This window comes from Diabrotica undecimpunctata, chromosome 7, assembly GCF_040954645.1.
Source record: "Diabrotica undecimpunctata isolate CICGRU chromosome 7, icDiaUnde3, whole genome shotgun sequence".
In the NCBI taxonomy this organism is placed as follows: Eukaryota; Metazoa; Arthropoda; class Insecta; order Coleoptera; family Chrysomelidae; genus Diabrotica; species Diabrotica undecimpunctata.
In genome coordinates this window covers 118,754,113-118,770,424 of record NC_092809.1, presented here as the reverse complement: position 1 = coordinate 118,770,424, position 16,312 = coordinate 118,754,113, and the positions used below count along the sequence as shown (strand labels likewise).

General features: G+C 33.0%; 1 protein-coding gene across 1 annotated transcript in view; it reads right to left on the bottom strand.

Annotated features, from left to right (window-relative positions):
• LOC140446616 (uncharacterized) overlaps window positions 1-16,312 on the bottom strand; it is a 61,819-nt gene that overhangs the window by 12,572 nt on the left and 32,935 nt on the right. Inside the window, 5 exon segments of the mRNA XM_072539194.1 lie at window positions 71-170; window positions 762-975; window positions 3,107-3,332; window positions 5,831-6,112; window positions 6,114-6,262. Of these exon segments, the coding sequence (XP_072395295.1) occupies window positions 71-170; window positions 762-975; window positions 3,107-3,332; window positions 5,831-6,112; window positions 6,114-6,262 (971 nt within the window).

Below are 16,312 nucleotides of genomic sequence, written 5' to 3'. Positions count from 1 at the left end.
TATATATAGCTACAACTAGCTATAACTATATAGTTAAAACTACATTAAGGTAAAATGATTTTCTACTTACACTAGACGCTATGTAAAGACAAGAAGCAAAAATTAGTAGAGATGCAAGTGTTTGACTAAGAGTAACAAACGTAAACATAGCCTCAATTTCATCTCTTACCCTGAAATTAAAAAAAAATGTAAAATTTTAAAATAAAAAAAAAACTTGTACAGTAGAGGGTAATTTAGACTATACTTTAAAAAGCAAATCATCTGGGAGGTATAAAATAAACACTATCAGTGGCAACAGTTGAACATATTGTGCGAGAGAACAAAACTACCAAAAGGTTTTAAACCTCCATATACGAATTAGCGCGGACAAAAACCTATTAAGTTGGATAAAGCCAAAAAATGTCCTCGATAGAACTGTACTTGTTGCTGTTTTTTAAAAATAGGGATCCAACTCTCAAATGCATATTAAGTAAAACAGGCCAAATTGATAATTGTGCTAAGATGAGCCGTAAATTATTTTAATAGATAAGGAGAAAAGAATATCATGGTGACCTATAGAGGTATAATTTTACCTGCATAGGGAAATAACAGGACAATTATTTATTACAGAAATAACAGTATATTGATTTCAACTCATACATAGAAGGTTTTGAATTGCTCTCATTTCGCCGTTTATTTATATGGTCGGCGTTTCAATTCACCAAAGCCGTAGCAAATCTATGTATCATTTTGTTACTACTAAATTTTAATTAATTTATTACCTCAATAAAATTTTTAGATGTTCAGTGGAATATGATAATTGTTGATACATCTCTTTCTCTAATGCAGGACATTCTGTATCATACATGGGCTTGTAGTCTTTCGGCAACATAGCATTTTTTAAACTCCTTTCTCTAAGTGAACGAAATACGTGACAAACTATTAATAACTGACTTTTTAAGCAGTTAAGTAATGAAACGAAAACACCATCATGGCCTAAAAAATAATACTCATAATTAAAATAAGAGGGTAAAGCTCAACGTACAATACAATGCAATACAATACAATACAATACATATAATACAATTTTATTTATTTTATTTATATATATATATATATATATATATATATATATATATATATATATATATATATATATATATATATATATATATATATATATATATATACATATATATAGTGGGTCATCCATTCTCTCGCGTATTTTTCACTGTTAATTCAGAATTCGGGATGAATATTGTCAAAACCTGGGGCTTTACCTGGATTTACATTCTTGAGAGCTATAGTGACTTCTTCGCAAGTGAAAGGGCGAGAGTATTCGGTTTCTGCAGATTGGAATTTTAAATTTTTGGGCTCTCGTTTTACCTTGATTGTGTGTGGCTGGTCTTTCGGGGCCCTAGATGTCGATACCAAATGTGAGGTAATAGTGTTTGGGTTAATTGTTGTTTTGTTCCTTATTATGGGAGTTTCGCTTCCTAATCCTTTTCCAAAACAAATAAAGGCGGTTCGAAAAGTTTGGCAAGCAGCAAATGGCTGGTAAGAAATTTATCATACGAAAATTTATGCCCAGTAGGATTATTTTTGAAATTAATAGAAAAAAGGGACCAAAGATTTTATCAGACAGACTCTTTCTTACCGTTCACCCGAACTGAAAGGATGGACCATGGTTCAAAAACTGTCCACTTGGAATCAACACCGAATTTCTAAGTGAACAAAAATATCAGCTGAAAAAATTGGAATAGACACAAAAAAACATAAAATAACAAACCATTCTCATCGATCTTCAGCTGTGTCAGCCTTGTTCAAGCAGCTTTCTGAACAGGAGTTAATTAAATTAACGGGTCACTCAAATGCAAGCTCTCTAAAACCATATTTGCAGCTGGATTTCAGTCACCACCAGAAGTTGATCGAAAATCTCAGAACAACAAATGAAGCTGGACCGAGTTCCCAAATGCTACAGGTCAATAATACACAAAATAATGCTTTGGTAGAAAAGAATAGGCATAAACTACTATAGCTTATAATAATTATTGTACATTTAATATTTTTAACAAATAAATAAAGGTTATGTTACGTTGATATTATTTCATTGATATGAAAATTATTTACCGGCAAAATTTTCTTTTGGTTTTATTTAAGTTTGTTGCCCTTTGGCAATTTTTGCTTATGAAATTTTGACAAAATCACTTGACTGACGTCTCGTGATTTAACTGTAAAAATTTAATTCGCGAAAATTACCGAACATTTTCTCTCTTATGATATAATATATACTCGGTTCGCAATCTCCAGTCCGAACTGTCTAGTGAATTTAGTAATTATTTTTTTGCGAAGTTAGTTACTTTTTGACAGACTCGAAGTGGCTGGAAATTACTATACAACCAAGCACACGTATTTATAGCCAATATTAATAGTAAACAAATTAAATAGTATATAAAATAGTGTAGTGTCGTAAGCTTAGACACTACATCCCTTTTAGCGGGTATTTTAGTAAAATAAAACTATTTACCGTAATTGTCGTATTATTACAAGGATACTACAAATAGAACTTTACAAATTACCGACAATCAATATTTATTTATTTGCAAAATATGTAATAAATAGTTATGTTAAATTATAACAACTAAAATATATCTTTTAAATATATACTACCCAAAATGTTATGGGTTTAGTATGCACTTCCACTATTTAGAATAATTCTTCTTTTTTCAACGAAAGAAGTCTGCAATAGTAGTATACTTGAGCTATTAATACTGAGAAGTAGGAATTGTTGTGTTGTAGGTTTCCGACAATGAATCTGTCAAAATATGCCCGAGCTAAGCGAATGGAGTTTACGAAAAATTAATTAAGTTATGACCAAAAAACAATTTTTGACATTTTATGGAATTTTTGAGGTTATGTGTAAATATTTTGTGCTAAAATTTGGTACATTTTCATCTTTTGTGCTGCCGAACAATACCTTAAAATTTGGGATTAAGTTTCCCCTGGGGTAATTTTGACATTCTTATCCGGCTATGCTTTTTTTGGAATTTAAGCAAAATTAAAAAAGAAATGATTTCACAACCATTTTTTATCCATTTTTTTATTTGGCAGAACAAATAGTACTTACAGGCTATAAGCCAAGCGAAAATTCCCAATCCAACATCCATAAAAATAAAAGCTAATTCACATTGCCATTTAAAAAACGTACTGAAGGGAATGTAAAAATAGTAAGGCATAAAATCTTGACAGGTTCTATTGGTTCCTTCAAATGTTTGTCCCTTAATTTCACTGTTTATTATTAGTTCTGAAGAAATATGAGCCGAAACACCAACAAAACTGTACATTACAAATACCTGCAAATATTAAGAAACACGTATTAAAGTAAAAATACTTGACAGATCGAAATATTAACCCAGCATCAATGTCGTTAATTTTATTACACCATCACTGTCGTGTTAGATTTTATCTAACATTAGTGTTTTTTCAATAAAACAATTTTAGTTTCCCAATAACTCATTTTAATAAGCAAAAACTGAAACTAAATTATTTAACACATTCAAACTTAACATAATTATGGCAATAAAACCGAAAAGGGTAAGTTAAAAGATAAGAAAAAGTAAGTTTTGGTAAGCAAAGTATTCCCTGTTTCGCTTAGACTCTGCGAACAATTGCTTAACGTTATTCTGTCTCACTGCCTAAAAAAAACACAAAAAGGGAATAAGTAAGCTAAAAAGGTAAGTAAACAAAAAACTTACAATGATTTAATTTTCATCATTATCGTCATCTGTGCATTCCGTGCATGTATAACTTGTTCTCTGAGTGTGTTCTTTACAAATTGGGCTTGTGCAAATATTGCAACGATGTTGGGTAAAGCGGTTTTTTCTTACTGGGCAGTAAAGGCATCTTGGTTTTTCATTATTTGCTGTTGACGGTGCCGGTTGAGGTTTGATTCCAGCTACGTTATGTATTTTTTGACGAAGACTTGTAGATAACCTTGGTATAGGTGCTCGACGAGTTACATGGGGTAGTGCAAGTTGTTTTGCTAAATCCGTAATGAAAGCTCTTCGTTTTAAAATTACATTAGCATTGCTTCTAAAAATTATCTAGTAAGGGACAGTAAGGGGCCAACGGTTACTTATTCTGCTCACAGAATACTCTGATTTTAGCCGATCAACGACATCTACACCTCCCTTCGTACTGTTGTAAAAGGTAATGACCTCAGGTTTCAGATCTTGGGATGAAGGATCTATGGAATCATCGTCATGCAATGTTGATAACATTAGTACGTTTTTGTTCTTTTTTGGTACGTAAGAAGCTAATATACAATGGTTTTTCGTATTTCCTTCTTTGTCACCATACAAAAATATGGAACTTTTTATTGGCCGATTTTTAACATCCAGTAGCATTGGAGGAATTTGGGCTTTATTTTTTCGTATTGTACCTACTATAGTTAATCTGTGGTTTTCGTATAAATCATTGGCTAGAGGAACCGATGTAAAATAGTTGTCCATAGTAACATTTCTTCCTGAGTTATTAATTGGTTGAATAAGTCGTTTTACTACACTACTCGCATCATTGGGCTTTTGGAAAGGCCCATCGGGTTGTCCGCCAGCATAAATTTCCATATTAGATGTATAGAACATTCTAGCATCACAAAGCGCATATATTTTAATCCCGTATTTTGCCGGTTTATTAGCAATATACTGTCTAAATTTGCATCTACCCCGAAATGCTTCCAACATTTCATCAATTGTTGCGTATTCACTAATTGTGTAATTATTCAAGCATTGTTGAACAAAGGCATCAAAAATGTGACGTATAGGGGCTAAATTGTCAAATTTTGCTCGTTCCTTCCTTGAATTGCTGTCGTCAAATCTTATAGCTTGAACCAGAATATGATACCGATATTTTGATAATGTAGCCGCAAAAAAGTCCGGTGCGGTTCCATCGGTGCTCCATAACTCTGCGGTATTCAAATGCTGAGCTTTTTTAACTCCGGCCAGATAAAGCAAACCCAAGAATGCACTAATTTCTATAAAATCGGTTGGCGCGCAGTTTTTTGAATTATTGTATGATGGCCTCATTTTATCTAATTTTTGATTGGTGCAATCAACAATATAAGAAATTAGAAATCTCATCGGGGAAAAACAATTTCCAGCAATCTAGAGCTGTTTTATATCGTTTCGCTACATTTTTTACGCCTGGCAACTTCGTAATTATATTTTGCCGGGAAGTTTTATTTCCGAGATCAGTTCTTTTGTGATGAAGCCACTCTGTTTTGTCTTTTCCTCTAGAGATTGGCACATCAATTGGCAAAATAGTTATATTTGAAGCACTTGTGGATGGAACCTGCTCACTTTCAATTATTTCCTCACTCTCACTCAACCCAGATTGTTCTGTATCGGAACAGTGTTCACTATGCCCAGATGGAGCATCTGAATTCGAGTTATTATCCATTTCCACATCACTCTCACACTCCTCGAACCATTTTATCAATTGTTTTTGTGTTTTCTCATCCATTTTAGATAATAAGTGTAAAAGACGAGCGTAAATAATCTCGACAGACTACACGAAATAAACAACAACCTTACTCGACAGCCAGTACGCGATCACTGTCGTGTTAGATTTTATCCAACGTGCACCGCGCAGTCCGCACCTCCCAAGAATCTTTAAATCATAACTACCCGAAAATCAAAAATATAAAGGTAAATTCGAATTTGTTAGATTTTTTCTAACATCGACAGTGATCGCGTGTTAAAGAGACCCATGCCAGAGATGTTTAATTCTTATAAAAATCTGAGTAGTTGTCAAATCATGGCTAATCACCTGAATATTGCAAATGAAGACTTACCAAAATAGAAAATCTTGAACTTGTAATTTTTTCATTCGACAAGAATTGTCCAGGTGAGAAATCCTTAGTGGGTTCATAATAATATTGAACATCCTGTAAAGTATCCATTATTCTTTTCAGTTTCTGTCGTCCAAAAACCAAGATACAAAATTTCAAAATTCCAACCAAATGAGTAAATAACATTCCTATATGGCTGACCAGCTTATTAATCGTTGTTATGGTTTCATTAAATATCAAACATTCGCATATTAAGAAAAACAATCCGGTGCCATATAGAAAAAAAAAGGTAAATGATGTACAATACTCGAAAAAGGAAACTGTGTTCTTGAGTTGGAATCCACATTCCAGATATTTTGGTAATTATTTCGTTTGTATGGAAAAAGTTTTCTGGGTAACGAAACCTTTGGGGAGTATCAAATTTCTCCATTGTGTCTGTAATTCGTAAATTTAATTAGACAAAGTACTCCAAATTTTTGGGATGTTTTTTTGAAGACGCATAAACTTTTCGAGAAAAATGCTTTGTCATACAGAAGCAGGTTTATGCATATATTTTATATAAATACTCGTAAATACATAACAGCCATGTCATAAGTAATAGGTAATGGCGCCAGTCAGTACCTAAAACAAAGTAAACAAATATTTCAAAAACATTAGTCCTAATAATTGAAAGTAGTGAATCTTTTTTTTGGATCTTCAAATAAACCTTTTAATTGTTTAACAGTTATACAAGGTGTCTAGAAACTCCCCTGACATACCAAGACCGGAGATTTCTCAGATAATTTGAAGACAATTTTACCCAATTCACCTAGTCCGAAAATGGTTTCTAAGGGAGCTAGAACTTTTTAAAGATGGCGCCTTGTATGTAGTTTTTTTAGAAGATCCAGAACGCTTCTACTTATAAAAACGAAAACTGTTCGTCGAGTTGAATCGATTCCATTAATTTCGAATTTCTAGTATAGTTTGTTTCACGAAAAATGGTTGAGTGCTTAATGGTTACCTGAGTTGATCCTATTGTGTATACAAGCGTCTCTCAATAAACTACCGAAGTACACAGGGTCGCACTTCAGAAAGTTTGTTATTTAATATATTTCATTGGTAGCTGTGTAATACACGATTATAAAAATTTAATAAACTATTTCATATGGTATTTTCAGGTTGTTCAAGTGAATATACTTGATAATTGAACAATTTTTAACATGAAGAAAGTAGTTTTTTTGTTCTACGTGAATAATTGTAGTATATGGATCTAAATTCAGAAAGGTACTTTCCTTCACACTTTTTACAGGCTTAGGACTTTCATAAAAAAACTGGCGTGTTTAAAAATTTTTGCTCTTTCTAATCGGATATCGTTAAAAATGTACAGTAATAATAGTTCTATTTACAGTATATACATACAAACGAATACATAATGTACAAAAAATAGATGAATTGAAAAAAAAATATAGAAAAATATATACAAGTTAATATTTACAAAAAAAATACCAAAAATAACCAAAATATATTAATGAATTCCTAAATACCTAATTCTGTTTCGCTGTCGCTATCCTCTCCAAGATTAATAACAATTGGTTTAATTATGTGATTCAAAGTAACATATGAATTTTCTACGTTCATTACATGGCGTACTAAATTTTTCCAACTTTCTGGGGAGATATCATCAACACATTTCCTTATTAATTCGACTACACTACCACTTAAAGTCGGAGAAACATTTTGTGACCCAACATTTGACTTTAGTTGGTGCCACATATGCTCTATGGGATTAAATAAATAATAGTAGGGCGGAAGCCGTAACACTGTATGTCCCATGTCCTCGGCCAATGCGTCACAAACATATACTTTTTTAATAAAAAATGATTTTAACACTTCTAACAGTTTATTTTTTAAATAACTTTCTTCAAAATATACATCGTTTTCTAACAGGTAGTTTTGAATTTCAATTTTCGTGTTATTTGTACTTGGAGACTTATGTAATTGACGACTTTGGTAACTTGCATTATTCATTACTATCACACTATTTTGAGGAATAAGACCATTCTTAAACCATTGCTCAAAAAGCTCTGCCGTTGTATCCTCATGGTAGTCCACGCAGAAGTCTTTAATGTTCTTTGCAGAAAGCCATAAGGCATTTGGGACCCTACCATTTTCTGATCCTGCATGTAAAATTGTTATTATTTTCCCTTTGTTTGATGGAGCTTTTGTTTGACACCTGTTGGAAGAATCGGACCATCCTTTGGATGGTGTTTCATGAGTGTCAAACCATGTCTCGTCCAGACAAATTATTGGTCGATCTTCTGTACGGTACTTTCTTATGGAAGTTATATATTCAGTACGCCACTTTTGTAAACGATGGGACTCCATAAGCACTTGCCTTTTGTCAATTGTACGATATCTGAAGCCCATTTTAGACAAAATCCTCCAAAGACTAATGCGGCTACAGTTTATTTGTATTTGTGTATCATCATTAGTAAGCCGTTGTTTGAAAGCATCTAACGTAGGTATTCGTTGCTCTTCGTACATTGTGTAAATTTTTCGTCTTATATAAAGTCCTTATCACTTTCGTCAATACATTTGGTAGAACCGGCATCCTTACGCTTCCTTTTTGACTTAATGGGATTTGATGTAATTCTTTTGACTGTGGTTAGAGGTATTTTCGTTAAATCAGATATTTCACTGGCAGCAGTATTGACAGTAATTCCTTTTGTAAGTAAAGAACTATATATTGTTTTTACGATTTCTTTAGCGTCAGCAGATAAATGCTTTTTCTTTGCTGGAACACTGGAAGAAGCACCATCAAGGTTTTTCCACGGACGCCACATAATGCTGTTTTATAGGTATAAATAGGTATAACACTGGTAACACTTTCAACTAAATGAAACAAAATGTATCGCACCCTTAGTATTGAAAGGGCACATCTCGAAAATTAGGGTTTCTGAGTTTTTGGCATAAATGGGCACAAAACTACTAGTACTACAACTTGGCCTTGACAGAAATTGAAAACGGAGAATATAAAGCAAGTCCCGATATAATGTGACCCTTTCGTACTCCCCTCTCCGCCAACACATCTTCCCGCGAGATAGACCCATTCAGTAAGGTGCCGATGTCTGTCGAAGCAGGTGTGTTAGTGAGCCGTCTCATTACGAGTTGAGCCCTTCTATTACAAAACTTGAGGTACGTGTTGTTTTATATTTTTTGTTTTATAAAGGCACATTAAGATTAAATGCTGTATATTACTAAAACTTCCGAAAATTTATGGGTTTATTTAAAAAAAGTTCTTTATATTACTAAAATTATTGTATGATTTTTGGAACTATATCTAAAGGATTCTTGTTATTACAAAAATATCTGTTTGATTTACAATATCATTGAAAGTTAAATCCTTGTAATACTAAAATAATTCAACGAGTTTCTTAGTTGTGTCCATAAACTACAAAGTTTTTTGGTACTAAGGCCTTAATTATTGTTATTATTTTATGTACTAACAAGTATTAAATACTCTGCCATTACAAAATAATTTTTTGGTTGAGACTAACACTGTTACTGCAACAACATCAAAACATCGTCGAGATCGTCATCTAGTAGTTCCAGTTCGTCTTCTAGCGTCAACAGTAGCAGTTCGTTATCTTCTAGCAGCAGCTCTTTCTCTCGATGTTATTCACTGGAACAACGACGATTTGTTTCCCATATCCTAAAAGATAAAGAAATTGGAGCCCAGCCTCAGTCTTTATTATCTAGAACTACTTCACCTTCAATACTAGAATCCGTAATTTTAACACCACGAACTCCAGCTGTACATTACCGTATATCGCCAATGAATTCAGAAGAGAGTGATGCTGATATTAGTGACAATGATCCCACTTATAATGAACATCAAGGTAGAAAACGTTCGCCAAGCTCATCTTCAAGTTCCTCTGATGATGGTACTTCTGAAGTAGTTGCAACATCGCCCAGGAGATTAAAGAAACGTAAAGCTGATGCTACTAAATGGAAGCAAAATAACCAAAAGATAAAACGAAATGCAGGAGAACAATACATTTCTACTAAGACTAAAAACGTTGTTCCTGCGCGTCAAATGAAGAGTCCATGCAATCAGAAATCCAGACTGAAATGCAGCGAAAATTTTGGTGAGGCTAAAAGAGTTCAACATTTCAAATGTTTTTGGGCACTAGGAGATTTGCAGTTATAGCGTATGTTTATAAAAGCAAAAATGGCTATAGTTGAACCTAAATATAAGTATTCTAACGCTCAACATCCCAGAGCACCAAATGCTGCTTTCTACTTGTACGATGATAAAGCCAAAATCAGAGTCTGCAAAACATTTTTTATCAATACGTTGGGAATAACATGTAAAATTATTCGCACGGTAAGATATAAGACTAACAATTGCAATTCTGTTGAAGAAGATAGAAGAGGCAAACATAATAGTCGTAGACGCGTGGATGACAATCTGAAAGAAGATATCATTAGATTTATCAATCTAATACCACGAATTGAATCGCATTATTTAAGAGCGTCGACCTCAAGAGAGTTCATAAGTGGATCGAAAAGTATTACTGACTTGTTTAGAGACTTTCAAGAAAAACAGAAAAATAATTCCCGAGAACCTGGAAAGTTTCATTTGTTTTATGAGATTTTTACTACCCATTTTAATTTGGGTTTTTTTCAACCCAAGAAAGATCAATGCGATCTCTGTTTACAGTATAAAAACTCTTCTGCTGATCAGAGGTTTGCTCTCAAAGTCAAATATGATACTCACCTAGAAGAAAAGGAATTAAGCCGAGCAGAAAAAAAGAATGAGAGAATGACTCTTGACAAATATAATTTATGCGTTTGATACGATGTTCAAGCGATAATGCAAAGTCCCAATGGAGAAACATCATCGTTTTATTATAAATCCAAATTAAATAGCTACAACTGTACTTTGACTGTGTTAAATAAATTACCAGAGAATGAAGACGATTTTAAAAGCTATGGTGACGTGCAATGCTATTTCTGGGACGAGACCCAAGGAAAAAGAGGTGGAGTGGAGATTGGAAGTTGCGTTTTAGACTTTTTAAAGAAGGTGTGTGAGGATGCAGGTGAACATGAAGTTAACGTAACATTTGTAACAGATAATTGTTGTGGTCAAAACAAAAATAAATACATAGCTTCTTTATACATGTTTGCAGTCACTACTATAAAAAACTTAAAGGGCATAAATCACAAATTCCTTATAAAAGGTCATACGCAAAATGAAGCCGACAATGTACACATGCTGATACAGAAACAAATATCAAGAGATTTAAAAGCTGGTCCAATCTTTACACCACTTCAATACAACACCGCAATTCAGAGAGCTAGAAAAACGGGGAAACCTTTTATCGTTCATACTTTGAATCATGATTTCTTTTACGACTTGAAAAATTTACAAGTCAAGTGGGGATATAATTTCAACGTTGACGAAGAGAAGAATACCATCGTATGAAATCACATCAAAGTTATGAAATTTACGAAAGGAAACCCATTCTCTTTTCAATATAAGACATCATACAAAGACGCGTTTAAACAAATAAATGTTAGAAACAAAAGAAAGAAAATGTTGGATAATGAAGAAATATCTATCAAAACAGTTTATAGTGCGCCATTTGAGTTAAGTTTAAATAAGAAACAGGATCTCAAAAAATTAATTTCTAAGAGACTTATTGACCCTTATCATGCCTGTTACTATAATAATATGTTAATGTAGGTAACTGTTTTCTAATTGTAATTTTTAATACTTTGTTTTATTTTTGAAATGTTTTATGACTATTACTTAAAACTTAAGCCTGCTGGCTATTTTATATTTCATAGTTCTTTAGCTACTATTCTAGTAGTTAGCTATTCTATTCTATTCAAACACAACTGATTGTAAAAAATGAATATGATAGATCTTAAGCGCTCGCACAAAAGAAGAATGATTTTATGTTAAGAAAATTTGTTAATTTTTTTGTCTAGTAAATTCAGTAATTTTTTGTGAGAACTATTTTAGTTTTGTGTTACATTATAAGCGTTAAGACAATTCTGGTTTTTTTTATATGACTGCCCCAAAAAGAGTGTTATAGTTTTTGTTATTGGATTTGTATGCTATATGCCTATTACTTCTTGGTTTTTGAGAATAAAGTTATTTTTTGTTAATCTTTTACGATTTAATGTTTTATTAATTCCTTTACAAGAGGCACTTTTATCATTGAAAGTAGTTAAACATTATTATTACACAGCCATATTTAGATTTGTAACTTAAAAACATAGTGTATATTGATTCATTAAAAGGCTTAATTCGTAAGATGCCTTCAAAGTTTAAAGAAAATTAGTGGGAGAGGGGCCTATCTTGGGAGAGATTTTTTGAAACGTTTTTTTTTAATTAAATTATTTTTTTTTTAATATTTCGATTATCCATTATAGAGTACAAATACTGTAAATTGTATACCTAGATTTTTATTTATCTGTCTTTTTAAATAAAAATGTTATAGGTGAGTAAATGAAAATGATGAAGTTGCTTAATCTTTAATCTCGTTTTCCCAAAAGTAACGATTTTCGAGATGTGCCCTTTTAATACTAAGGGTGCGGTATATTTAAAGATTTCTCATCGGTTTTATATACTTTTACAAATTATACAGAATAGAGGGAACCTGTATAATTATTCCAGGACATACTTAACGATCAACAAATTTATTGTGGTCATTAAAAGATCGACCATTGATAATGAAACTCACTGTTAAAATGTTTACAACTTTATGAAATAAAATGTATTCTAATCGTTTTTATAATTTTATACGATTTTTTAATCGTTTTTATATTACCAGGAATTTATTATACAAACAAGATAACGACACTCCACAGTAGCTTCAATTTTACCTGAATACTTACCTGCTCAACTAATGTTGACTATGCTGGGGTACTTGCGGTCGGATTTTATTGCAATCATTAAGCACTCAACCATTTTTCGTGAAATAAAATATACCGGTCATGGGCGTTTGTTTTGGATAGTTCAACGGTTATTTGAACCCATAACTTTTTTGTCTTTAACTTTTAAGCATTCGCTATACTAGATTAATAAATTTTTAGGTATTCTAGTACTAAAAAGCACTCTTACCTTAAGTCGGTAGGATACACCATTTTCTAGAAATATCGATTTGAAAATTTTTCGTTTTTTCGTCATCAAAGTTATATTAATAGGTACCTTAATTAATTTTATAAATTACCTTTTGTTTCAATTTTATTTAAAGGGTTTTAAAAACAAACTATTTATTACGTTGAAACTAAACTAACACAAAAAAACAAGTATTAAAAGTACATAGTTACAAAAGATGCTCGATATTAATGGTCATTAGTCTCTATGCATAAATTTGCGGTTTTGCTTAGACAACGCTGAATTCTTGCAAAAATTCCATAGTTATTTATAAATTCGTTGCAAGCATCTGTTCTCATACGTTCGCATTAACTGACCAATCGGCGTGCGGAAAACATCTCCAAACACGGGAAATTTGTTCATTGGTTGGAATAAGGGTTATTCCAACTTTTGAGCAATTTTAATTTCCCATTGGTCGATTTTACGGAAAGTCCACTTTCATACGTCATAATTCCTCAAGACAAAGGAATGTCTTGTATAAAAGAAGGTGGATTTTCTGTAGTCGGCCAGTTCGAGCTCACCCTCGTATTTAAGACTGTAGGTTCGGTGCTAGTCATCCACCTAGAATCTGCCTTTTTATTTACCTTATTTGCTGTTGATTTATATTGATATTTTATTTGCTATATTATTATAGCAGTTTTGATCTGTCGAATACATTTGTTGCGATATTTCTCCTCGTGGATCATACGCTTGAATATATTCTCATCTGCTATTTTATTATTGCTATTTTATTTTATCTGTTGAATATATTCGTTGCGATATTTCTCTTAGGAGATCACACGCTCGGTGTATCCCATTTTTACTATTTTATCATTGCATTTACATTGTTTTAAATATATTCATTGCGATATCTCTCCCTACAAGACCATACGCTTTGAAATATTTGCATTTCTATTTTTTCTTTGTGTCTGAGGTTTATTGTGGCATTATACCGAAGTAATCACGCACTACAAACTACAGACGAACGGAATTGTGACAGTTTCAAACGGAAACATAAACGATTCCTCCATATCTCCAATAATATAATCTCTAGCTACACGAATTGTTAAGAGAAGAATGGTGGACACTCGTGGAACATATAGGTCCAATTCTACGGACCGAAAAAAGCCCGTAGAGCAGGAGACAGGCCAATCTGGCGCCCTCCACGCCTCTCGGCAACACATCTTGTATCTTTAGCCATAGTTGTGCACGATTTTGTATCGGAACGGAATAAAAAAATGCTTTTATGTATCTCCAAACACAATAATCGCAATGATCAAAGTTCGGCAACCTTGTTGGCCAAGCAACTGGACCGCCTCTTCCAATCCAGTAGTCTTCGTAGTAATTATCAAGAAAGTCTGGTACATTCCTGCTAAAGTAGGCCGGACAGCCGTCATGTAGAAACCATAAACATCATCTAACGAATCAGGTAAAACATTTTATAGAAAATGTAAATAATTAGCACCATTTAAACGACCAGGCAATTCCACAGCACCAAGTAGATAATCGTTAACTACTCCTATCCAGACATTTATGCTAAACCTATGCTGATTATTAAATTCTTGAACAACGGTGGGATTATCAAGCTCAAGCGTTACCTCTCATTTTGCAATAACCTAAAGCATATCAGCGTATTCCTAATTAGTAAAAATGTAGATAAAAAAGTGGATAAATAATCGCACCCGTTTTCTTTTTTCTAAATAAAAACGTTCTGGAGGTATTAAAAAAAACTTATTACAAGGCGCCATCTTAAAAGAGCTTTAGCTCCCTTAGGAACCATTTTCGGACTAGGTGAATTGGGTTAAATTGTCTTAAAATTATCTGAGGTGTCTTCTGTCTTCGTTTGTGAGGAAAGTTTCTGGACACTCTGTATACACGTTTTCTGTATATGGAGAGCATTCTTAAGTCAAAACAAGCAGAGCAAAAATAAATCGACTTTCCAGCAGGACCTATTTCTTGATATTTTGGCCTTACGTCTACCGCTAAAGACCGAGTGAATAATCTGAGAATATCAGACTATCATAGAGTATAGTCTAATACCCCCTTTACATGTGGCTCACATCCGCGGCAATGAGCAGGGAATTGAGCAGGGAAGTTGATAGCTTGAGCATGTAAATGGGTCGCTCGCGCTGCCATTACTCATGCTACTGACGCTGTCGTACACTCCATTCCTTGGCGGTTTTTTGGCGGAAATCAAAGAACTTGCAGTGCGAGTGACAGTGACTGTTTACATGCTGCTCGCTGTCCTATCGGTACACGGACTTATTTGTTTATTGTTTGGTAAATTTTTCGTTAACTAGGGTTGAGTGCGTTAACTATGGTATGCTAGTGAGAGATTGTTGTGGGATTGCGGTTTGTTCTTTAAATTTAAATTTGGTCTTAAAAACGATATTAATTGCTTTACAAACTTCCGGCACAATCAGCGAAATTGCTGGTGATGATACTTTAAATAAATAATGCAAACTTTGGTAACTATCCCCAGTGGCCAAATAACTTAATGTTATTGCCAAGCTTATTTTTGGTGGTATTGAAATTCTTATTTTAGTCTGTTTTTTAATCATGGGCTCAATTTTCCGAAGCAACAATTCAAAATCTATGCGTGAGATTCTGTAAAAGTTAAAAAATTCTCCAGATTCCTCAAAAGTCAGTTCATTCAAAAAGTTGGTCATATTTCGTCTGTAAAAAAATGTATGAAGCCATTTTTAGATTATTATCCAAATAAAAGACTTTTGATATCGACGTTTTTTCTTCTACTTGTAAACTTAAAACACACAGAGCTGTCGCCGCAGTAATTTCTATGCCCTCCATTGCTGATGGTACACTGATGCAGCACTGTGGTAGCTGTATGTAAACATTCATTTGCCTTTAATGCTGCCGTGGAATTATTTCGGACAGGAGACAGTGGGCAACGCGAGTATCAGCATCAATGGCTGCATGTAAAGGGGATATAACAAGCTAAATAAGAGAGTCATGAATATTCAGTTCAGCGAGGTGCTATTGCTCCGAGGTGTGTTGATTTAATAAATTTATGAATGTTTTTATTTTAAGAACGATTTCCGAAGTGGAAGTTGAAACGTCAATAAACTTATTTTAACCTTCAATTGTGGCTTATTTCCAATAAAATAGTAATTATTTTTTCCCATTGTCACAAATCCTATTAAAATAAAGGAAACAAAGAATTAAAAAAAATCTTAAAAACGTTTTAATTTGATTCTATCCTGGAAGTATATAACAGTAGAAATTTTTTTGGCAGTTAAAAAAAATTGGGCAGTACAGGGTTAAGAGCTTTATAGACACTGATTTTATTTGCAATAAAATGCAAAAATTGCAAACGAAAGCTGCTGTCTTCGCTTTTA